General features: G+C 41.3%; 1 protein-coding gene across 1 annotated transcript in view; it reads right to left on the bottom strand.

Moving 5' to 3' along the window:
* Window positions 1–7,765: 7,765 nt before the first annotated feature.
* The window catches only part of ITK (IL2 inducible T cell kinase), an 82,557-nt gene continuing 64,534 nt past the window's right edge, over window positions 7,766–25,788 (bottom strand). The window contains exons 12-17 of the mRNA XM_049874208.1: window positions 23,917–24,088; window positions 21,734–21,950; window positions 20,469–20,533; window positions 20,261–20,379; window positions 16,289–16,446; window positions 7,766–10,760 (exon numbers count right to left, since the gene is read on the bottom strand). Of these exons, the coding sequence (XP_049730165.1) occupies window positions 10,689–10,760; window positions 16,289–16,446; window positions 20,261–20,379; window positions 20,469–20,533; window positions 21,734–21,950; window positions 23,917–24,088 (803 nt within the window). The 3' untranslated portion in view covers window positions 7,766–10,688. The remainder of the gene's footprint in view (window positions 10,761–16,288; window positions 16,447–20,260; window positions 20,380–20,468; window positions 20,534–21,733; window positions 21,951–23,916; window positions 24,089–25,788) is intronic.

Below are 25,788 nucleotides of genomic sequence, written 5' to 3'. Positions count from 1 at the left end.
TCTGCCTCCTACCTCTCCAGTTCCTTGTGCTGTGAACAGGCTTCAACTAAAGGGAACCAACCTCTTTTAGTTCCCCAAACTTGCTGTGTATTCTCTTACCTTTGACCTTTCGTAAACTGGGCTTTTTGCTTGGCACACTATTGTCCTTCCCTTCACCCTTCCAGTGGTGTCACTAGATGGGCTAGGGGGTTACACTATACCAGGTTACACTGTCGGGGGGATGGCACCAGAACATCTAAAAAATCTTTTGCAGTGTTTCAGCAGAAATTTATTATTTTTAATAAAAATATTCCTGTAGTTACAACAACAAAAACATTTTTTGTAAGCCCAGCTTACATGTATCAGTGTACCTAGAAGGCTAAAACACTATGCTAATTTACTTTTTGAACCTGATGCTCTCTGGTTAGAGCTGTCATTACCCAATTACAGTGATGTTTCAAATGACGTGATTTTGTCTGCATGCCCTACAAGTACATGCTGTTGTTTTCATTGCTGCTGCAAGGATTCTGTATGGTCTGGTATAGGAGGAGGTCCATGGGGATGGGGGTAACACCATGAGTTACTGCACTAGGCGACACCAGCCCTAGTGACACCACTGCCCCCTTCCACAGTTTCCTCAGTTTGCCTGCCTAAACTTGTGTTCTTCCTTCAGATATCCACTTAGATGTTACCTTCTCCAAGAGTCATCCATGATCCCTCCATGTCTGGGTTAGGTGTCCCTCATTATGCATCCATAGCTCCCTAGGCTTCATCTATCATGCCAGTTATGATGCTGTGTTATAATTGTTGCCTGCATCCCACATTAGGCCATAAAATCTAAAACAGCAGACGGTCTTGCTCCCCATTGCATCCTTAGAGCCTACCACAGAGCCTGGTACATGATAAAAACCAAAACCAAACCCACTTCCACTCAGTTGATTCCGACTCATAGCGATGCTGTAGGACAGCGTAGAACTGCCCCGTAGGGTTTCCAAGGAGTGGCTGGTGGGTTCGACCTGCTGACCATTTGGTTAGCAGCCATAACTCTTAACCACTAATGCCACCAGAGTTTCCGTGGTACATGATAGGATCCCAATAAAAATGGTTGAATGAATTATTGAAGGTAAAATCTTAGTTTACACTTTCCCAATGAAATTTGCAGCTGTCTACTGCCTTCGGACTTCGTTTGAGTCCAACCCCAGGCTTCACCATCAACAATGAGGGATAATTGCTCTGCCACCTTCAAAGCTGTGGCCCACGCATTGTGGTTCCATGTGTGGCAACATCGCCTTGTTTTTAGAAAAGCCTCAAATCAGCCAGAACATTTAGGTCTCTTATTAAAAAACCATCAGCAGACCCTGTTTCATAGGAACTGGTAGTAAAGCCCATAGCTCAAGACTTGGCTTGAGAATTGGATCCAAAGAAAGAAAAAAAAAAAAAATAATAATAATAATGATAGCTATCGTTTATTAAGTGCTTTATCTCATTTAATTTTCACCATTATCTTATGAGGAAAATATAATCATTAGTCCCATTTTATAGTTGAGGAAACTAAGGCAGTTAAATAACTCACCCAAGGTACTGAAACCAAAACCCATACTTTTAACCACGATTACATGCAGCCTCATTTTCCCTCTCCCAAACTGAATCTATGTATTTATTAATATGCCACCTCATTCCAAAAACATATTTAATGCAAGTTACAGGGATACATTACATTACAAAAAATAAAAATAAGAAATTTTTAAAAAAGAAAGATGGAAAAGGGTGCAAATATAAGATAGAGAGAAAAACGTGAGTAATAAACAACTATGTGCTAAGCATTCTTGTGGTTTAGCAAAAAAAAAAAAAAAAAAACGGATGATCACTTACACAGTTTACACTGTCCATCAGATAAAACCTGACTGCTTGCTCAAAATGAACTCATTTTACAGACAAAAGAACTGAGGACCAGGAAGGAAAAGGGTTACCCACAGCAGGTTGGACCCAGATCCCAGGTCTGTCATAGGAAACTGTTGACTAATCTCTTCGAATCTGAAACCATTTGTTAAATCATATATTTAATAATTACTGAATGTTTATTTGAGGCCAGCCTCTATGCTAAGTCCTTTTTTATAGATAGGTTCATATCATTCTCACGCAATCCTGAGAAGTATTTCACAAATGAAAAATTGGGGATTTTTTCTGGCTGAAACATTGCAGCTCCACCCTGGGCCATTTGGAAATAGCTGTCTTCCCTTTTCTGCTGTCTTATCCTTCCTTTGCTTATTTCCCACAACTTCTGGAGAACTGGACTCACTCGAAGGTCAGGTGTTTTAAGCATGTAACTCGATAGCAGAGAACGTTTCAGTTTTATTTAAATACATGCTATTGAAAATAATTTGATAAGGACTGATAAGTAGGGTCTGAGCATATTCTAAACAGCATTTGGAATGCAACACTGTAGTTGAGGCACAACAGTGGGTCCTGCTGTATTCTTTGTAGGCTATTCGGTCCCCCAAAATGACTAGGGCATGGTCTTTGGGGACAGACAGGTCTGGATTCAAGCCCCCACTCTGTCGCTTACTAATCGTGGGGCCTTCAATGATGTCCCTCAGTAATTCACTGAGCCCACATTCATCTGTAAAATTGAGATAACAATACCTATCCTTTGAAGTCTTGTGAGGATTAAATAATAAGTGACACACTAAGCCCAGAGTCTTGTACATAATAAATGCTATTATTATCAGAAGTAGTAGTACTATTATTAATGTATTTTGTATTCTGGTGAGATCCAGTAAGAAGAATACAGAGCTTGGAATAAGATCTGAGTTTGAATCCCACTTGTGTTGTTAAGTGGGTCTGCAACCTCAGGTGTGTCAATTAATCAGTGAACGTATATGAACAACGACCTGACAGTAGGAACAAGGCAAAAGTTACCCCCAGCTTTGCATTTCTCAAATCTACTCACCATACTGCTGCCAGAGTATCATTCTAAATACAGATTTGACCTTCTCTGCTTACTCGATGGAAACCCTGGTGGCATAGTGGCTAAGTGCTACTGCTGCTAACCAGAGGGTTGGCAGTTCAAATCGGCCAGGCGCTCCTTGGAAACTCTGTGGGGCAGTTCTACTCTGTCCTATAGGGTCGCTATGAGTCAGAATCGACTCGCCGGCAGTGGGTATTTTTTGGCTTACCCAATGATACCGTTCTTCCCTATCTACAGAGTAAAGTGCCAACTTCTCGGTCTTTTAAAATATGGCCCTTCCAAATTACTAGGCTGAGGGTTTTGGGGACCATGGTCTCGGGGAACATCTAAAAGAAAATGTTCTACATTCTACTTTGGTGAGTAGTATCTGGGATCTTAAAAGCTTGTGAGTGGCCAGGTAATATATTCCACTAGTCTCACCTAATCTGGAGCAAGGGAGAAAAAAGAAAAACAAAGACACAAAGACACAGGGAAAGATTAGCCCAAAGTACTAACGGACCACAACTACCACAGTCTCCACCAGACTGAGTCCAGCACAACTAGATGGTATGGGGCTACCACCACCAACTGCTCTGACGGGGATCACAATAGAGGGTCTCGGACAGAGCTCGAGAAGAATGTAGAACAAAATTCTAACTCACAAAAAAAGGCCAGACTTACTTGCCTGACAAAGACTGAAGGAACCCCAAGAGTATGGCCCCCCCGACACCCTTTCAGCTCAGTAATGAAGTCACTCCTGAGGACCACCCTTCAGCCAAAAATTAGACAAACCCATAAAACAAAACGAGACTAAAGGGGCACACCAGCCCAGCAACAAGGATGAGAAGGCAGGAGGGGACAGGAAAGCTGGTAATGGGGAACCCAAGGTGGAGAAAGGGAGAGTGTTGATATGTTGTGGGGTTGAAAACCAATGTCACATGTAATATTTTATGAGAAATGTGTTTACTCTGTAAACCTTCATGTAAAGTAAAATTAAAAAAAAATAATAAAATATGGTCCTTGCCTAGATTTATAACCTGTTTCATCTTGCACATCTCTTCTACCATCCCTGCCCTTGCTGAGACCACATTCACACACACGGATTCACACTTGACCTCACTTAGGCTCCAGCAATACTGCACTGCTGATATCTTCCCACTGCATTATGCCGTTCCCTCTGCCTATTCATCTTTAAAATTGAGTCAGATTTTATATTCTCTGGGGCAGTGCTTCTCAAACTTTACTGAGCATACATACGATCACCTGTGGATCTTGTCAAAATAGATTCTCCTTCAGTAGGTTTGGGGAGAAGCCTGAACTTTTACAATTTTGACAAGCTGGTGATGCTGCTGCTGGTCCAGGGAACCACAGTTGGAGTAGCAAGGCACTATGAAGTTGCCCCAGATGCTACCCTTCCTTGGATAGAGTCCAACACTTTTTCTCTGTTTTCTTGTCTTCTTTGACTACATCTCTGTTGTTACTCTAATTGCTGTATTATAACTTTGCCTGCTTATATATCTGCCTTCCCAACCAGAGCAGGGGTTTCTTGAAAGTAAAAACTGCCTTTTTCATCTTTATTTCCACAGAACTCAGCACAGCGTATGATACATAGGAAGCATTTCGTATTCACTTGTTGAATGAATGCTGTTGAATGATACGTAGTCTTTACACACATATGTGAACAAGTGAACACATTCACTGCTGCCAGAGTATCATTCTTTGGACATGTTATCAGGAGGAACCAGTTCCTGGAGAAGAACATCATGCTTGGTAAGGTAGAGTTGTGTCGTTGTTGTCAGGCATCATCGAGTCGGTTTCCACTCATAGTGACCCCATGCACAACAGAACGAAACACTGCCCAGTCCTGCACCATCCTTACAATCATTGTTATGCTTGAGCGCATTTGTTGCAGCCCCTGTGTCAATCCATCTCATTGAGGGTCTTCCTCTTTTCCATTGACTCTGTACTTTACTAAGCATGATGTCCTTCTCCAGGGACTGACCCCTCCTGACAACATGTCCAAAGTATGTAAGATGGAGTGTCACCATCCTCGCTTCTAAGGAGCATTCTGGTTGCACTTCTAAGAAGACAGAGTTGTTTGTTCTTTTGGCAGTCCGTGGTGTATTCAATGTTCTTCACCAACACCACAATTCAAAGGTGCCAACTCTTCTTTGATCTTCCTTATTCATTGTCCAGCTTTCGCATGCATATGATGACAATGAAAATACCATGGTTTGGGTCAGGGCACCTTAGTCTTCAAAGTAACATCTTTGCTATTCAACATTTAAAGAGGTCCTTTGCAGCAGATTTGCCCTTTTGATTTCTTGATTGTTGCTTCTATGGGTGTTGATTGTGGATCCAAGTAAAATGAAATCCTTGACAACTTCAATCTTTTCTCCATTTATCATGTTACTTATTGGTCTAGTTGCGAGGATTTTGGTTTTCTTTATTTTGAGGTGTAATCCATACTGAAGGCTGTGGTCTTTGATCTTCGTCAGTAAGTGTTTCAAGTCCTCTTCATGTTCACCAAGCAAGGTTGTGTCATCTGAATGATGCAGGTTGTTAATGGGTCTGCCTCCAATCCTGATGCCCTGTTCTACTTCATATAGTCCAGCTTCTCAGATTGTTTGCTTAGCGTGCAGATTGAATAGGTATGGTGAAAGGATACAACCCTGACACACACCTTTTCTGACTTTAAACCACTCAGTATTCCCTTGTTCTGTCTGAACAACTGTCTCTTTATCTATGTACAGGTTCCTCATGAGCACAATTAAGTGTTCTGGAATTCCCATTCTTCGCAATGCTATCCATAATTTGTTATGATCCACACAGTCGAATGCCTTTGTGTATGCAATAAAACACAGGTAAACATCCTTCTGGTATTCTCTGCTTTCAGCCAGGATCCATCTGACAACAGTGATGATATCCCTGGTTCTGCGTCCTCTTCTGAATCCAGCTAGAATTTCTGGCAGTTCCCTGTCAATATACTGCTGCAGGTGGTTTTGAATGATCGTCAGCAAAATTTTTCTTGCACCTGATATTAATGATATTGTTCCATAATTTCTGCATTTGGTTGGATCCTCTGTTCAGTTCTTTTACTTCATCATTTCTTCCTTTTGCTTTAGCTGCTCGACATTGGAGAGCAAGTTTCAGAGTCTCCTCTGACATCCATCTTGGCCTTTTCATTTTTTCCTATTTTTTCAGTGACCTCTTGCTTTCTTCATGGATGATGTCCTTGTACAACTTGTCTGGTCTTTGGTCATTAGTGTTCAACGCATCAAATCTATTTTTGAGATGGTCTCTAAATTCAGGTGGGATATACTCAAGGTTGTATTTTGGCTCTCATAGACTTGGTCTGATTTTCCTCAGTTTCACCTTGAACTTGCATATGAGCAATTGATGGTCTGTTCCACAGTCAGCCCCTGGCCTTGTTCTGACTGATGATATTGAGCTTTTCCGTTGTCTCTTTCCACACATGTAGTCAATTTGATTCCCGTGTGCTGCATCTGGCGAAGTCCACATGTATAGTCACCATTTATGTTAGTGAAAAATGTATTTGCAATGAAGAAGTCATTGGTCTTGCAAAATTCTATCATTTGATCTCTGGCATTGCTTCTAACACAAAGGCCATGTTTTCCAACTACTAATCCTTCTTTGTTTCCAACTTTCGCATTCCAATCACCAGTAATTATCAATGCATCCTGATTGCATGTTTGATCAATTTCAGACTGCAGAAGCTGATAAAAAATCTTCAAATTTCTTCACCTTTGGCCTTCGTGGTTGGTGCATATATTTGAATAATAGTTGTATTAACTGGTCTTCCTTGTAGGCATATGGATATCATCCTATCACTGACAGCATTGTACTTCAGGATAGATCTTGAAATGTTCTTTTTGATGATGAATGCAACACCATTCCTCTTCAAGTTGTCATTCCTGGAATAGTAGACTATATGATTGCCCAATTCAAAATAGCCAAGGTTAGTCCATTTCAACCCACTAATGCCTAGGATATCAATCTTTATGTGTTCCATTTCATTTTTGACTATTTCCAATTTTCCTAGGTTCATACTTCGTACATTCCAGGTTCCAATTATTAACGGATGTTTGCAGCTGTTTCTTCTCATTTTGAATCATACCACATCAGCAAATGAAAGTCCTGAAAGAGTGATTCCATCCACATCAATAAGGTCGACTCTACTTTGAGGAGGCAGCTCTTCCCCAGTCATCTTTTGAGTGCCTTCCAACCTGGGGGGCTCATCTTCTGGCACTATATCAGACAATGTTCCGCTACTATTTATAAGGTTTTCACTGGCTAATTCCTTTCAGAAGTAGACTGCCGGGTCCTTCTTCCTAGTTCGTCTCAGTCTGGAAGCTCGGCTGAAACCTGTCCTCCATGGGTGACCCTGCTGATATCTGAATACTGGTGACATAGCTTCCAGCATTACAGCAACATGCAAGCCCCCACAGTACAACAAACTGACAGACATATGGTGGGGGGGGGGTAAGGTAGAGGGTCAGTGAAAAAGAGGAAGATTCTCGATGAGATGGATTGACACAGTGGCTGCAACAATGAGTTCAAACATAGCAACAATTGTGAGGATGGTGCAGGACTGGCAGTGTTTTGTGCTGTTGTACATAGAGTTGTTATGAGTCAGAAGTGACTCCACTGCACCTAAGAACAACAATGACAACCGTCTTTACATGTTTGTGGAAGATGAAACTATGTAGCCATTTTTACTTAAGGAAAATTTTTGGAAATTTAACTTTTGGATAAATGTGTAACTCAAATCACCCACGCCGTCTTTATTAAAACATATAGCTTTTAATTGCTATACCGAGCCTTCAACTTTGTGCACGCAATAAAAGGAAAAAGATATTTCTTACATTTTCATTTTGAACACTAACATTTTATATTGACTGTATACTAATAAATACTTCATCCTATCCAAATATAAATACACAACATCAAGAGATACAAAAATGCAAAATCTACAAAATGCAACTAGAATCAAAAATTTGTATAAGGGAATTCTTTAAACACACCACATTGTTTTCAAAACGTGAGAGATAAAAACCAGGCAGGAAGCCCATATTTGTGGGATAGGACACTGGGAGGTGAACTGTCTACTCGTGTTCAGTTAAAGCCCCAACGAATCTGAGCTTGTAAAAGATAATGCCATACAGAAGGGAATTTTCCAAACAGACACAGAGATCTGTCAGTTCTGAGGTTTCTGTCTAGGCTGACCATTCCAGAGATCATCTCTAATTAAGGGCTGTAAAAGAGAATGTCTATTGTGGATAGATTGAACAGGATCATTTTCTAAATGATACATTTTATCTTGAGGCTCCCAGTTTCACAATAATTATAGTTAACAGCTATACATCTGAATCTCAAAAAAGATGTCAATTCCAACTCATAGTGACCTCAAAGTGCAGAGGAGAACTGCCCCATAAGGTTTCCAAGGAGCAGCTGGTAGATTTGAACTGCCAACCTTTTGGTTAGCAGCTGAGTTATTAATCACTATGCCACCAGGCTCCCGTCTGATTCTCAAGATGGTCAAAACATCATATGCGCTAGAAAGAGAGTATTGCAACACATTCGATAAGCTCCCTATGAGCTTTATCTAAGCAGTCTAGAAAAATCAAATCTCTGTTATATCAGGGAATATCCTGCACAAAATGTCCAAGAAGACAGCAGCTCAAAGTTGGCCTAGTAAATCAAAGGAAATATTTATACTTCTGCAGGAGAATCTTTTAAAGCTGCTTCGAAGCTCATCCATTAAGTGTCTTCACATAACATGACTCTAGTGGATGGGGGAATTTGGGATTAACCGTGCAGTGCAAAACTCAACTGTTACTGAATTGTACACGTAAAAAATGTTGAAATGGCAAATGTTTTGTTATATGTATATATATCTGCCACAATTAAAAATAAAAAGTCAGTTAACTATGACCAATGCAGCTGAGAAAAAAGAAGATTCTATTCCAAGCTAGAGAAGTCTCTGAGCGGTGCAAATAGTCATATGCTTGGCTGCTAACCAAAAGGTTGGAGATTCAAGTCCACCCAGAGGTACTTCTAAAGAAAGGCCTGGAGATCTGCTTCTGAAAAATTAGCCACTGAAAATCCTATGAGGGCACAGTTCTACTCTGACACACATGGGGTTGCCATGAGTCAGAATTGAGTCCACGGCAACTAGCGGTAGTCCAAGTTGGAGGGCCAGAGTGCCAGACTCGGTGGTCTATGTGGGAAAAAAATTATTCCCTGGTGGTACTACATTGACTTCTTTATTGGTTTTCTATGATGTCAGTCCCCTCTGGCTGTCCTTACTTTCTCTGCAATCCCTTTCATACTCAGTAGGAGGCAGTGTTGAACAGGGAAAAGTACTGTGCATTACATTCAGGCAGATTTTGGCTAGAATCCTGGGGTTCTATGCTTCCTGGCTCTGTCACTTCAGGCAGATGTCCTGACTTTTTAAAGCCTCAATTCTGTTACTGTAAAATGGGAATAGTAATACTATCTCATGTGCATGGTGTGAGGATGAACTGAGGCTCTGTATTGAAAGCTCATAGCTCAGTATATGTACCCTCAGGATGTTTGAGCACTCACCCTAACAGTAGGCATTCTTTTGCATTTTTAGAGCACCACATCTTACTTTCCACGAGGTGCCTTGAAGTCTCAACCTTAAGACTGGAAAATCTGAGGGCCTAAACAGGCATCTGTTTCTCTGCAAGGAGGTCACGATGACCAGCACAATGGCGCCCTCTGTTGATAAGAATGGACGATTGCAGAGAGAAGAGGCCACTTCCCAGAGGCCAGAAAAATGGTGGCCAAGTCCTCAGTCAGGATCAGTGTTCAAAGTAATCATTTCTTCCTAGGATCCTGCAGGGTACTTTTGTGCAGAGGGGAGGCATAGTCGCTTGCCTCATTTGGTACTAAAGGTAAGGATCAGAGTGGCAACAAGCTAAGACCTTTCTTTGTACCAGTTAGTTCCCTACCATCACATGCCCTCTTGGATTCCTGTCCAGATACCAGGGACACAACACTCCCAACTGTAGAATTTGAATTATTCACCCCAATCCATCCAATGGAGCTCACCATGCTTCCCTCAAGGAGAGAGGTGGCAGTATACCCTTACAAAACCACATGAAGCTGCATCTCAGAACATCTGACCTCTGATATGAAAGACTGTCCCATCATCCTCTACTGCAGGAAGCTGTGGTTGACTGCATTACAGCCACAGAGCTCGATTTTTCCGACTTGAATCAACCCACCAGTTTTCTTAGAAAAAGAGTCATGTCCCTTGTTTCCCTTGCCCCCAATCTTAGATTACTGTGTTGCTGGGTCCAAACAAGAGTTTCTTTGTCTGATAAACTTTAGACCCATGTTTAAAATAATAATAAAAATAATTATCCTGAATCCTATCCCTGTCTCTCCCTTTCACTAAGAAGCAGTGCAAGAAATGATGCCTGAAGCTTTTCAGATTGAGGCTTGTGCACCACATATGACAAAAGGCTAGAGGGAAGGCAGAGACGTTGCTGCTGTTCTGGCCCTGCTCCCAGCTCAGTGGCTGACCCTCCTGCCTGTGGCCCAGTGCCAGCCGCTGACAGGGTGCTGCCTCCGTGGCAGCTCAGGGAGCAGCGTCACAGGCCACGCTACCCCTGGGAGGTCCTGGGCTTGGGGCAGATTTAATGCTCTGTGAAGGGAGGACTTCCCTTCCTCATTCAGGATCTGCAGCCTGTGTCCTGGCACCAAGTCTCTGCTAAAGTCCTGATTCTGCAATTTCAGCCAGTTGGCCCAACAAGCTGGAGAAGGGCGGCCGGTCTTCTGGCCTCTGGAAAGGGAAGAAAAAGCTCTGTGAATTCCTTGTAGATGTGTGTCAGGGTATATCCAAAGTGAATCAGAGTTCAATAGCAACACTCTGTTGATATTTAAATATGCTTCCATATACACTTTAACGAAAACATTACATTCTAGTTGTTAACAGTACGTTTCTGATTCTGGAATCAGAAAGTCTGGTTTTCAGTTGCAGCTTTACCACTCATTAGCTATGTCATCTTGTTACTTGACCTCTTTGGATTTCAGTTTTGTCATCTGTACAATGGGGTTAATCATCGTATCTACCTCATAAGATTTCTGTGAGAATTAAATAAATCCATGCATAAAAGTACATCATAAAAATAAGTGCTAAATAATACAAAAAATAAAATACTTAGGTATCCAATATATATATATATGAGCAGGCTCTACATGATGGAAATTATAAAATTCTGATGAAAGGAAGCAAAGGTCTAAATAAATGGAGAGATATTTCATGTTCATGGATAGTAACTCAGTATTGTTAAAACGTCAATTCTTTCCAACTCAGTTTATAGATTCAGTGTAATCCCAATCAAAATCCCAGCAAGTTGTTTTGTAGATATTCACAAACAGATTCTAAAGTTTATGTGGAAAGCCAAAAGACCCACAATAGCCAATATAATATCGAAGAAGAAGAATAAAGTCAAAGGATTGACACTACCTGACTCCAAGACTTAGTATCAAGACAGCATGGTACTGGGGCATCTATACAAAACCAACAGCCAACATCATTCTTAATGGAGAGAGGCTGAAAACATTCCCCTTGAGAACAAGAATAAGACCAGGATGTCCTTTATCTCCACTCCTATTTAACACCATGCTAGAATTCCTAGCTAGAGCAATAAGGCAAGAAAAAAGAAACAAAGGGCATCCAAATTGGTAAGGAAGAAGTAAAACTGTTCCTATTTGTGGATGATATGATACTATACATAGAAAACCCAAAAGACTCCACAAGAAAACTACTGGAACTAATAGAAAGATTCAGCAGAATACAAGATAAACATACAAAAATTAGTTGGATTCCTATGTGCCAATAAAGGGAATGACAAAAAAGAAATCAGGAAAACAACATCATTTACAATAGCCCCTAAAAAAATAAAATACTTGGGAATAAATCTAACCAGAAATGTAAAAAGCCTATACAAAGAAAAACTATAAAACACTACTTCAAGAAACCAAAAGAGGCCTACATAAATGGAAAAACATACCATACTCATGGATAGGTAGACTTAACATTGTGAACTGTCAATTCTACCCAAAGCACTCTACGAATACAATGCAATCCTGATCCAAATACCAACAGCATTATTTAAAGAGATGGAAAAACTAATCATTAACTTTACATGGAAAGGGAAGAGGCCCTGGATAAGTAAAGCACTACTGAATAAGAAAAACAAGGTAGGAGGACTCACACTACCTGACCTCAGAATCTGCTATACAGCTACGGGAGTCAAAACAGCCTGGTACTGGTACAACGACAGACACATTGACCAATGGAACAGAATTGAGAACCCAGATGTAAATCCAACCACCTATAGTTATCTGATCTTTGACAAAAGTCCAAAGTCCATCAAATGGAAAAAAGATAGTCTTTTTAAAAAACGGTGCTGGCAAAACTGGATGTCCATCTGCAAAAAAATCAAACAGGATCCATACCTCACACCATACACAAAGACTAATTTAAAATGGATCAAAGACCTAAGCATAAACCCCAAAACTATAAAGATCATAGAAGAAAAAATAGGGTCAATGCTAGAGGCCCTAATACATGGCATGAATAGAATATAAACTATAACTAACAATACACAAACACCAGAAGACAAGCTAGATAACTGGGATCTTCTAAAAATTAAACACTTATGTTCATCAAAAGAATTCACAAAGAGAGTAAAAAGAGAACCTACAGACTGGGAAAAATTTTTGGCTATGACAAATCCAACAAAGGTCTAATCTCTAAAATGTACAGGAAAATCTAACACCTCTACAACAAAAAGACAAATAATTCAATTCAAAAATGGACAAAGGCTATGAACAGACACTTTGCCAAAGAAGACATTCAAGTGTCCAACAGACACATGAGGAAATGCTCAAGATCACTAGCCATTAGAGAAATGCAAATCAAAAGCATGATGAGATACCATCGCATCCCACCGTTACTGGCATGAACCAAAAAAACAGGGAATAACAAATGTTGGAGGCTGCAGGGAGATTGGAACTCTTATGCACTGCTTGTGGGAATGTAAAATGGTGTAACCATTTTGGAAAATGATATGGCACTTCCTTAAAAAGCTAGAAATAGAAATACCGTACGATCCACTCCTAGAAATACATCCTAGAGAAATAAGAGCCATCATATGAATAGACATATGCACACTCATGTTCACTGCAGCATTGTTCACAATACCAAACAGATTGAAACTACCTAGGTGCCCATCAACAGATGAATGGATAAACAAACTATGGTACATACACACAATGGAGTACTATGCAATGAAAAAGAACAATGATAACTCTGTGAAGCATCTCACAACATAGATGAATCTGGAGGGGACTATGCTGAGTGGAAAAAGCCAATCAAGAACAGGCAAATATAGTATGAGATCACTACTATAAAAACTCACTGTAAAGTTTATATGCAAAAAGAAACAATCTTTGATGGCTACGAGGAAGGGGAGGGGTGAGGATGGAAAAGCACTAAATAGTAGATAAGTGGTAACTTGGTGAAGGGTAAGACAGTACACAATACTGGGGAAGCCAGCACAACTTGTCTAAGGCAAGGTCATAGAAACTCCACAGACATATCCAAACTCCCTCAGCACTCAAATTACTGTCCTAAGGGATGTGGGGACCATGGTCTTGGGGAACACCTAGCTCAATTGGCATAACATAGGTTATAAAGAAAATGTTCTACATTCTACTTTGGTGAGTAGCATCTGGAGTCTTAAAAGCTTGTGAGTGGCCATCTAAGATACTCCACTAGCCTCACTGCCTCTGGAGCAAGGGAGAGTGAAGAAAACAAAAGACACAAGGGAAATATTAGTCCAAAGAACTAATGGACCACAGCTACCATAGCCTCCACCAGACTGAGTCCAGCAAAACTAGATGGTCCCTGGCTACTCCCACTTACTTCTCTGACAGGGATCCCAATAGAGGGTCCCAAGCAGAGCTGGAGAAAAATGTAGAACAAAATTCTAACTTACACACACACAAAAACCCAGACTTAGTGGCCTACCAGAGAGTGGAGAAAACCCAAGAGTATGGCCCCGTGGACACCATTTTAACTCAATACTGAAATCATTCCTGAGGTTCACCTTTCAGCCAAAGATTAGACAGGTTCATAAAATGAAATGAGACTAACTGGACATACCAGCCCGGGGTAAGGATGAGAAGGCAGGAAGAGACAGGAAAGCTGCTAACGGGGAACCCAAGATCAAGAAGGGGAGAGTGTTGACATGTTGTGGGGTTGACAACCATTGTCACAAAACAATATGTGTATTAATTGTTTAATGAGAAACTAGTTTTCTCTGTAAACCTTCATACAAAGTACAATTAAAAAAAAAGATAAAGATCTAAAAAAAAAAGACAGCTTGGTATTAACAAAAGGACAGATAAATAGATCAGTGGAATAGAGTAGAAAGCTAGGGAATTGCAAATTAAAACAACAATGAGATACGACTACACAAGAATGGCTAAAATTCAAAACACTGACAAGACTCAATGCTGGCGTGATGTGGGGCAACAGAAATTCTCATTCATTGCTGGTAGAAATGCAAAATGATACAGCCACTTTGGAAGACAGCCTGACAGTTTCTCACAAACTAAACACAGTCTTAGCATACAATTGAGCAATCCTGCTCCTAGGTATTTGCCCATTGGAGCTGAAAACTTATGCCTACACAAAAACCTGCACACAAATGTTTAGGGCAGCTTTACGCCTAATTGCCCCAAACTGGAAGCAACCAAGAAATGCTTTCTCAAGCCTCAAAAAGATATGGAGGAACCATAAAGGCGTATTGCTAAGTGAAGAAGTCAGTTTGAAAAGGTGACATATTTTATGATTCCAACTATGTGACGTCCTGGAAAAGGCAAAACGATAGAGACAGTGGAAAAGATCAGTGGTTTCCTGGGATTCAAGGGAAAGGAGGGTGAAATGAACAGGGAATTTTTGTTGCTGTTTTTGTTAGGTGGCTTCGAGTCAATTCTGACTCATAGAGACCCTATAGGACAGAGTAGAACTGCCCCATAGGGTTTCCAAAGAGCAGTTGGTAGATTTGAACTGCCGACCTTTTGGTTAGCAGCCAAAGGTTTAACCAGTGTGTCACCAGGGCCCCAATATAAACTACAGGCATTAATTAATTCACGATTATGCATCAATATTGGTTTATTAATCATAACAAGTGTACCACACTAATATAAGATGTTAATAATGGGAAACTGTGTGGAGGGGAGGGAAGGTTATATGGTACTTTCTGTGCAATTTTTCTGTAAATCGAAAACTGTTCTAAAAAATAAAATCTATTAATTAAAACATTATTAAAAGATAGTTAAAAAAGAGAAAAGTGCCAAATAAATGTGAACTATCATTATTATTATAGCATTTAATCCATATGAAGTAGACAATATTTGTTTTGAGCTCTTATTTATATTGTTATTGCATTGTTCTTTGCTTTATTCCTGATTATAAAAGCTCTATGAACTTATATGTCAAGTATTATTCAATTCTCTTTTGCCCGTAAGAAAAAGGGGCTTCAGAGAATTGCCCAAGATTAATGTCTAAGGAAGGGTAAAGCTGAGACAAAACACAAGCGTCCCATGTTTTTTCTTTTCCACCTTATTGCCCTTCAATGATTTGAATTTTTTTGCCAACTATTTCAGCAACTTTCAACTTTGGCTGAAATTTACACTGTTCTAAAAGTCACCAAAGGACATCTGAGACTCATGCTGATGTGGCTCAAGGCACAGCCTGCCACCTGGGAACCGGGTAACTGAGCGCTCCGGGAGGGTACAGAGTCATCGGCTCCCATTCTGAATCCCCAGGACTGAGAACAGTGTATGACGTACATGAGGCTTTCAATAAAGGTTTACTGAATGAATAAAATTAACTTTAATAAGCCATTTTAATATATTCACAGCACAAATGAACTTGTTTCCCAATTTATAGGACTAATTAAATAAACTTTTTAATGGTTTTATGGTATTACTGATATTCTCTTCTCAGGAAATTGGGGAGGGGGGTGGCAAAGGCCTTACCCCACCCCCTCTCCAAGACTGTGTTCATGGCTTATGACATTATGCAGCAAATCAAATATCATTTAAGGTCACTGCCAGCTCTTAGGGATAAGGATCTCTCTAGTTAATTGACCCTCAAAGTCACTTTCCTGCTAATCTGTTTTAGTCATCTCTGCTGCTTCTTCCTTCTAACAGGGTTCCCTTCTCTAGGGAAAGGGGCGGGCCCTGAAATCATAGATTAAAACACAAAAGGAAACCACTTTCTCCACTGACCTCTTTCCAGCAATGATTCATGATCTGGTAGACATTTGTGGAGGCCAGTCGGGGCTTGTATAACCGAAATCCGGTACTGATGTCTTCCACCACCTCAGAGTTGCTTCGGTTTTCATATGGGATTTTGCCTTCGCTGAAGACTTCCCACATGAGCACACCTATGAGAGATGGTGAGTGAGGTACAGCTAAGGATAAAGTCCACAGGTCGCAAACAAACTAACCTTCAGAAACCACAGGCTCCTTGGCATTAGGATTTAAGCTCCTACCTCCGGGAGGTAAAGTATGAAGTCCCCCTAAGCTGATGAGGCCTGTCCTTTTCCTAAAGATCTGAGATTTCCCAACCTTCCTAGTGGCTAAGAGCTTTCAAGCTCAGCCCTTTGTTATACCTAACTTAAATGCTTATGATTAAAAATTGCAGGGGAAATAAACTCAAATGCCTATAAAGATGATGTAAATGAATAGAGTGGGGAGGTATGTATTGGTGAGGGTTGAGTGAGGAGTGCGGAAAACTGGAGACCAAAAGCTCTGTCTTAAGAAGACACCTGTGATTCAGCTCTAGACAACTTACGGCACAAGGCAAAGGGTTGCCACTTTTCCGATTTTTTAACAGAAGACAGACATTGAATTTTAAAATATGAGCTCGGTGTTTTGGTCATTAATTTGACTTTTAAAAATACTGTGTAGACCAAGCAAAAGACACCTTTGGGTTTGTGCATTTTTGACCTCTGATTTAATTCTCTTCTACCCTTGGTAGAAATGTCCCCCGGGCTTCACTGTATACCTATATATCCATAGGATGTCAGAGTGGGAAGACAGCTTGCAGATCACCTAACCCAGTGGTTTCTGAGGTATATTCCACAGAACTTAAGGGTGGAGTTCCCCAAAGTTGATCCCTAAAACACCCACATAAAATATCCCCTCAGAAGTTTGTTAAAATGGCAAATTCCTAGGGCCCAGCTCAGACTTACTAAGTCAGAATTTCTAGGACATCCTCAGAGGTGCCTAGGAAGTTTTGCAAATTTAGAACTTGACTGTAAATAAGGCTGTTTAACATCCAAAGAGGAGCCCTGGGTGGTGCAAGCGGTTAAGTGCTCAGCTACTAACCAGAAGGTTGGTGGTTCAAAGCCACCCATTGCTGCCTTGGAAGAAATGTCTGGTGACCTACTTCCAAAGGTCAAAGCCACTGAAAACCCTATGGAGCACAATTACATTCTGACACACATGGGATCGCTATGAGTTGGAATCAACTTGACGATAACTGGTTTTGTTTTGGAACATCCTGAGATACCAGGATTTCTAGTGAGATTTCTTTTGAAAATGGGGTTCTGCTGCTAAAAAAGAAAAAAAAAAGTTTGAAAATGACTGCTTTATTACAAACCTTCTACTGCATAGATGAAATACTGAGTAAAACTCAGAGAGGTTACTTGACTTGCTTAAAACAACACAGCTAATTAGAGTAAAAATCTTACAATGCCTGATTTAAAGTCCAATGCCTTAAGGCAAAGGTCAAACTCTCAGCCCACCCAGGCTTCTGTTTCTCACACTTTCTTCACTGAACCCATTCTACTCTGTATCCATCAGCCAACCTCATCTCTGGACTCTGTCCAGATGACACAACCCAAGCAGGGACAAGCTTCAGCCCAATACTCTAATTGTAAGATGCAGCAGAAAATTCCCAAGCTGACACCATGTGGCAAAACTAATCCCATTCAGATCAGGAGGTGAGTGTGTGAAAGTGGCTATTCCTGTAAATATCTCTTTATAGGCCCCCAACTGGGTGCAGTGTGACTGCCTTTGTCACCCGTGAAGAGATGGCTGCAAACCAGCCCTGAGCTGATTAGTTATACGCACTGGAGAAAAGAGAGTCTTCTGAGAATGCTGGTAGTGCATTCTGTAACCTAAACCTGGCTAGCAAAATCATAGCTAGGCCTGGTTTAAAAGAAAAGATCAGAAGGAAGTAATGAACAAACTAGATTGTTGGAAATGGATATTATAAAATGCTGGAGAAGAGTTTAAAGCTAGTTCTTCTAAGAGAGTTAATTAGATAGCTCCCCCCTGGTTTTCACTACTAGTCCATATACTTCACAAACCTTCCCTTCATATGGAATGGCAAAATCAAACTTTAACCAGTTGCTTCTTATAATCCAAATCAAAGGGGTTGTCTGGTGTATTTTTGTGTGTACTTTTGGTATGTACAGACTATGGTTTAGAATGACAAGACAAATCCAGCAAGAACATTTAATACTTCTTGCCATGCCAACCTCATTCATGCCTATTTGCACTTATTAGAAATTCTAATTCCTTACTATGGCCTGCCAACTTCATCGCCTTCTACTCTCCCAGTATACCTTGTTCTTTGGACACACCAAGCTTTTCCACTTTCTGCTGTGTCACGCTGTTCCCTGCTTTTTGAAAGGGGATAGTTCCCTCTCATCATTCAGGTCTCAACTTAAGAGTCACCTCCTCTGAGGAGCAACTGGAATACGTGTCCAATTGCCTCTATGAACAACTACCTCCTTTACCAGAAAACCAGAAGAACTGGATGGTGCTTGGCTACCATTACTGAACAATTTGATCAAAGATTCTATAGAAGAATCCTGATCAAAAGTGGGGAGGAGGGATGTGAAACAGAACTTTAAATTCTCATGGAATCCTTACTTTCTGGAGCCATTGAGGCTGGATGACCACCCGTCCCCCCAAAACTATTACCCTGAGAAAATCATTAAACCTTAAAACAAAACTATTCCCTAAAGTCATCTTTAAACCAAACCAAACAATAGTTTAGCCTAATTAGAAAAGAATATCTGCCTTAAGCATTGTGTTCTTTTAAAGAATTTTCTGTATCAGATTACATTGAAAATAGTAACTCAAAAGGTTGGATGAGAAGCTCAGGGGACAGTGAGTTTGTGTGGATGATGGTGAAACAATTTGGAAAATCGTATCATGAAAGATGGCACAATTTGAAGAATGTAACCAATGTCACTGAAATGTATGTGTAGAAATTATTGAATTGATGTATGTTTTGCTGTGTATAGCTTCATTAAAAAAAAAAAAAAAAAAAAGATTATGGCCGTTGCACCAGAATGTAAAAACAAAAAAAAGAAATAGAGGCCTTTTCAGACCACATTATTTGAAGCAGACTCTCCCCCATTTCAGTCACTCTATCCCATTACTCTGCTTTATTTTTTTTCATGCATTTATTCATCACCAGTTGGAACTGAGGGCAACTGTTTTCTTTTTAACTGATTTTATCTTATACATATATCTCTGCTAGTTTCTTCACATGATTGTTTTCACCCCTGCTAAAATTCAGTCCCAAGAGGAGTCTTTTCTGCCCCACCCACCACTACAGCCTCAGTACCTAGATCAACCCCTGATGTATAGTCAAACCATTTGCCATGGAGCCAATTCCAATTCATGATGACCCCATGTGTGTCACAGTAGAACTGTGCTCCACAGGGTTTTCAGTGGCTAATGTTTTGGAAGGAGATTATCAGGTCTTTCTTCTGAGGGTATCCCTGGGTGGACTTGAACCTCCCAGCTTTTGGTTAGCAGTCAAGTGAGTTAACTGTTTGCACCACTCAGGGACTAATAGATGCTCAGTAAATTGTTGTTGAAGGAATGAATAAAATATTTATTGAGGGTTAAGTGTAGGAATATAATGTTGAACAAAACATAGTCCCTTCCTTCAAAGAGTTCGTATTCTAATCTCATGTCTCCCCCTACCCTTTGACCTCACAGCAGATACCACCAGAATCCTAAATGCCCACTTTTATTTTTACCCTCATTTCAAGAATTTCCAAGAGTGACTACAATAATGAATTCTTTTCAGAGCTGTTTTGCACACAGACTCTCAGAGGGACACCCTCATGGTCAAGCATTCAGAGCAAGAAGAGATGCCTGCATTTGACAAAGGAAACCACAAGCCCACAGTCCCAGATCACAGGGGCGTGGGGCCAGGATGACTCTTACCAAATGACCACACATCTGACTTGCTGCTGTAACGGCTGAAGGAGAAAACTTCTGGGGATGCCCACTTCACTGGGAACTTGGTGCCTGTGGAACTGGTGTACTGATCATCGAGGACAAACCTGGAGAGAGAGTGGAAGGAGAATGTCGGAACATTCCAGAGCCTGAGTTCCATTCCTGAGACCTTGCTGACACCACATGCCCTTATTACCTTGTCATTCCGAAGTCAGACACTTTGATGACTTGGTTTTCTCCCACCAGACAATTTCGGGCAGCCTGGAGAGGAGACGGGCAAATAAAAGAAAAGGAAAAGTGTTGGTGGATAATCAGAAATTAAGGAGTCCCCCATAATCACAGTCCTTGGCTCTTCTCTTCTATGTGCTATTGCACGGGGGCCTCAAGGAGCTTTACAGACATTAATTAAGCTTCTCCAGGAAGTTAGCTGGAAAGTTCAATGTGTAAGATCCTTCATTAGGATGAGTAAGTTTGGCCTTTTATCTTTATTCCTGGGGTCTTTATTAGAAGAGAAGTCCGTGGTGTTGTCTAACCAACGATGTGCTCTAACACAACCAGAGGAGATATGAAATGTTAACATTAGGAAGTACGAAGAAACCACTTTCTGCCTGACCAATATAAGAATGTTTGCAGGTTGTTAATTTGTATAAAACTATCCCTCAGTAGAGAGGCTACTTGGCCTCTAGTTAGTATCTCAGAGTTGCATTGGATGAGCTCTCAGAGATAATTGACTCCAGTGATTCTCAAATTTCAGCGTGCCTATCAATCAGTTGGGGGAAACATGTCAAAATTAAAACTCTCGAGTCCCAACTCCCAGCCATGTTGAGGGTGGTTTTAGGATCACCCCAATGTGATTCTGAGAGGCCCTTGGATAACACTTTGAGAAAAAGGGGCTCGTCCATTGTCCCTCATTTTGCAGGGGGAAACTGAGGCACAGAGAAGTTAAGAGGGAGGCATTGTTAGCTCCATTTTGGAAAAATGTAAACTGCGACTCAGAGCATGAAAGGGACCGTCCACATTTAGAGGTGGGGCTGGGATTAGAGCCCAGATCTGAGCTCTCATGCTTCACTTTTCCACTAACCAGTCAACCAGTTGCCATTGAGTCAACTCCAACTCATGGCGACCCTATGCGTGTCACAGTAAAACTGTGCTCCACAGGGTTTTCAGTGGCTGACTTTTCAGTAAATCACCAGGCCTTTCCTCTACAGTGTGTCTCTGGGCGGACTCAAACCTCAGCCTTTCAGTTAGCAACCAAGCATATTTACCATTTGCACCATCCAGGGACTTTGCGATTTCCCACCAGAACTTCCCAAAGTGTGTTGAGGAAGAAAGACGTAGAGAGAAGAGTAGATGGTTTGTGAGTTGTTATTTATTAATGCAACCTCAGACTTGGTAGCCCTGCATTTCAGTGGGACCTGCCCCTTCATCCTGGACCTGGATTTGTGCCCCATACCCTCTTACCAGGTCTCTGTGGATGACACACGCATCTTCCAGGTAGGCCATGCCTTCACACACGTCCAGGCACATGCCCAGTAGGGTCTCCGCCGCAAAGACCCCCCGCTGGCTGCGCAGGTAATCTGAGAGGCAGCCATGCTCCATGAACTCAAACACCAGGCAGATGGGGGCCTGCTCCAGGCACACCCCATAGAGCTGGACCAGTTTGGGGTGAGAGAGTTTCCTGGAGGAAAAAGACAAAGGATGAGATGACCCAAACCCAGTCTCCCAAAAGTGCAGTACATTGTATCCAACTCGTGGTTTCGAAAACAAAATTCACTACCCAGAACAAAAAATATATTTGATTGTGTTTTTTGAAATTTGGTAAGTGAAGGAGTGGCTTAGCGCTTTGTATTGCATGGGACTGATCATTACCAGTAATAGAAAAAGAAAAAATAGCCTTTTCTGTTCAAACCTTCCCAATATCTTCTGTAGGGCAGAGTTGAGGTCACCATATAATTTAACATTCAAACTACGACACTCCTGAAAATGAAAGGGGATACTATCTGTAATACTTCTGGACAAGGACATAAAGCGGGACTGTTCTGGGAAAACCAGGATATGTGGTCTCTGTAAATAAGAGACAGAAGATGGAATGTGGCTCCTACAGATGTCTTCTTGTTGCTCTCCACTGTGTGTCAAACCTCAGCTTCTCCATCTCTAGAATGGGGGTGATAACAACCCATGTCTCATACGGCTGTGGGGAACAGGCTAGACCAGTGGTTCTCAACAGAGGGTAATTTTGCCCAGCAGGGGATATTTGGAAATGTCTGAAGGAATTTTTGGTTGTCATAAGTGGGAGAGGGATGTGCTGTTGGCACCTAGAGGGTTGTTATGGATTGAATTGTGTCCCTCCAAAATGTGTGTCCACTTGGTTAGGCCATGATTCCCAGTATTGTGTGATTATCTACCATTTTGTCATCTGATGTGATTTTCCCATGTGTTGTAAATCCTGCCTCTAACATGTTAATAAGGCAGGATTGGAGGGAGTTATGTTAATGAGGCAGGACTCAATCTGTAAGATTAGATTATGTTTTGCCTCAATCTCTTTTGAGATATAAAAGACAGAAGCGAGCCCAGAGACGGGAAGACCTCGTACCACCAAGAACGCAGTACCAGGAACAGAGCGTGTCCTTTGAACCCGGGGTTCCTGCACTGAGGAGCTCCTAGACCAGGGGAAGATTGATGACAAGGACCTTCTCCCAGAGCCGACAGAGAGAGAAAGCCTTCCCCTAGATCCGGTGCCCTCAATTTGGACTTCTAGCCTCCTAGACTGTGAGAGAATAAATTTCTGTTTGTTAAAGCCATCTACTAGACAACTAAGAGAAGGGTAGAGGCCAGGGATGCTGCTAACATCCTAGAGTGCATAGGACAGCCCCCACAATAAAGAATTATCCAGTCCAAAATGTCAATAATGCTGAGGTTGAGAAAATCTGGATTTGACTGAATGAGAGAAGGTTTTTGAAAGAGCTTTGTAACCTGAAAACCTTATTCAAATACAAGTGATCATTATTGCCCTAGCAAATGCACTAGTGATAACTTGACTCCAACAGTCAGCTCTTTTCTTCAATTATTCTACGTTTTTGGCTCATACAATTCCTTCCTAGACATCACTCATGCAACAAGCATTTACCAAGCAGTTATTATGTGCCGGGTACTGTGATAGACATCAGTGTTATGACAAATAAGACAGACACCTCCTGCCCCGTGGAGCTTACATTCTAGAGGAAACCAGGCTGCAAAAAGTAAACACAGCTTAAAAAAAGGTAACCCCATATAGTGAGTTGAGAGAGTGACAGGGTGTGTGGAAAAGGCCTATCAGATGACATCTGGGCTGACATCTGGCCTGAAGGATGTCAGGGACGCAGCTGGGTGTGTTTGAGGATGGGCAGAGATCAGTGTGGTTGGTATGTCTGGACCAGGGGTAGAGATCGGTAGGAGATAAGATTGAGGAGGTGGGCGAGGCCAGACCATGGAGAGCCTTGTAGACCATGGTGAGGAGTCTGGATTTTTATCTCTGTGCAGTAGGAAGCCTCCACTGGGTATTGAGCAGGGAGGTAGCACGACATGGTATTAGAGTGGGACCTAAAGAGCACAGCACAGAACATCTGCCACAAAGATTCTTTGTATCCTTTGTTTTGACCACTCACATCATGATTTCTGCCTCTTCTATGAAGTCCTCTTCTGACATGGCCCCTTCTTGAATGGTTTTGATAGCCACCTTGTCCTTGTTGAGCCAGTAACCAAGATGCACCAACCCAAACTGCCCGCTGCCTATCTCCTGCACAAAAGTGAGCTCCGAGGGATCGATCACCCATTTCCCTGAAAGAAACAGAGATGATTTTCCAGGGTTGGCAAGCAGTAGGTAGGAAGTATAGGGCTACCGGAAGGCTTTATAGCTCCTATGCAGAATTTTAGTCTTTTGTTAATATGATCCAAAGATGGAGAATGGTATAAGCTGTAGACTTAGAACTATCATAAACCCATTCTTGATGAGTCGATCCCAACTTACAGCAACCCTATAGGACAGAGTAGAACTGCCCCATAGGGTTTCCAAGGCCATAATCTTTACAGAAGCAGATCACCACATCTTTCTACCACAAGAACTATAGATATAATTATTATATATTTTTTCTAAATAATGACACAGGGCATGCATTTAAAACCTTGAAAATACATGTATGGGGTTACATGCCAAGGGGAAGGAGAAAAGCATTAATTAAGATATTAATGAAACTAAATGAAAGAGTTCTTGTAAGGTCCCAACCATTTTCTACAACTGATTGAAAATTTGTCATTGCCATTTTTCACGTAGGGCAAATTTTATTTAGGCTGCTGATTCATTCCTTCATTCATTTATCAAGAGCATCCACTATGTACACAGCACTCCACTGGCATTAGCCGGGGTGAAGAATATTCAAAGAGAGCTTGTACAGAGGCACAACCTAGCACAGTGCCTGGCATATGGTAGGCTCTCAATAAGTGCACAGTTAACAAATAAAATGGCTCTGTGTCTCAGCTTTTCATTAGCAAATGAGTGGGTTATCTCTGAGATGCCATCTAGCATAGACACATGAAAATCCTACAGATATTACAATAACCTTATCTTCATAAGAAGGCTAAAGAAGCATTATCCTTTTTTGATCCTTAGTCTAATATCCTTTTTTTTTTTTTTTTTAGTCTAATATCCTTAGTCTAACATGATAAACATTCAGATTTCTACATCTTTGAGGCAGAGACTCAACAAAAACAGTATTTAGTGCCTACTTTGGCCAGTCATGGTGCTGGTTGGGGACAGAGCCCAAGGCAGTTTTTAAGTTTGCCCTCTAACTACTTATATCAAAATCACCCAGGGTACTTATTTAAAATGCAGATTCTAGGACACCACACCCAGGGTTTAGGTTTGGATAAGTGTTGGGAAAGTTTCAGCAGTCAACATTTTTAATAAACATCCTGGATGACATTGATGCACACCGAAGTTTGAGAATGACTAACCTAAGAGAAAGGAGCCCTGGAGATGCAATGTTTAAGTGCTTGGCAGCTAATTGAAAATTGGAGATTCACGGGACAAAAGACCTGGTGATCTGCTCACATAAAGATTACAGCCCAGGAAACCCTGTGGTGCAGTTCTACTCTGTCTTATAGGATCACTACGAGTTGGAATAGGCTCAACAGCACCCACACACAATGTAGGAGACACAACATGAAAATTACACCAGCTCTCTCCCCAACCAGCACACCATCTGAGCCAGGGGATGCAAATGCAAATGGCTCCAGGCTCCAGGCAGTTAGTCATAAATGGGTGAAACAGGCCTGGAGGACAAGAAGGTACAGTAGGGGCTGTGGCACTGGTGATGCATGCTTGAATAAAGGCAATAAAAAATAATTAAAACTCTGCTGTTCAAGCTAATACTCCTGGGTGCTGCCAGCCTACAGCCCTTCCAATAGGCCAATCCTCAAAAAAGCTGTTGTTGTTGTTAGCTGCCGACACGTCAGCACTGACACATGGCAACCCCATGTGT

The sequence above is a fragment of the Elephas maximus genome, chromosome 2 (genome assembly GCF_024166365.1).
Source record: "Elephas maximus indicus isolate mEleMax1 chromosome 2, mEleMax1 primary haplotype, whole genome shotgun sequence".
NCBI classification, from domain to species: Eukaryota; Metazoa; Chordata; class Mammalia; order Proboscidea; family Elephantidae; genus Elephas; species Elephas maximus.
The sequence above is the reverse complement of the archived record's forward strand: the minus strand, read 5'-3'. Positions and strand labels throughout refer to the sequence as shown.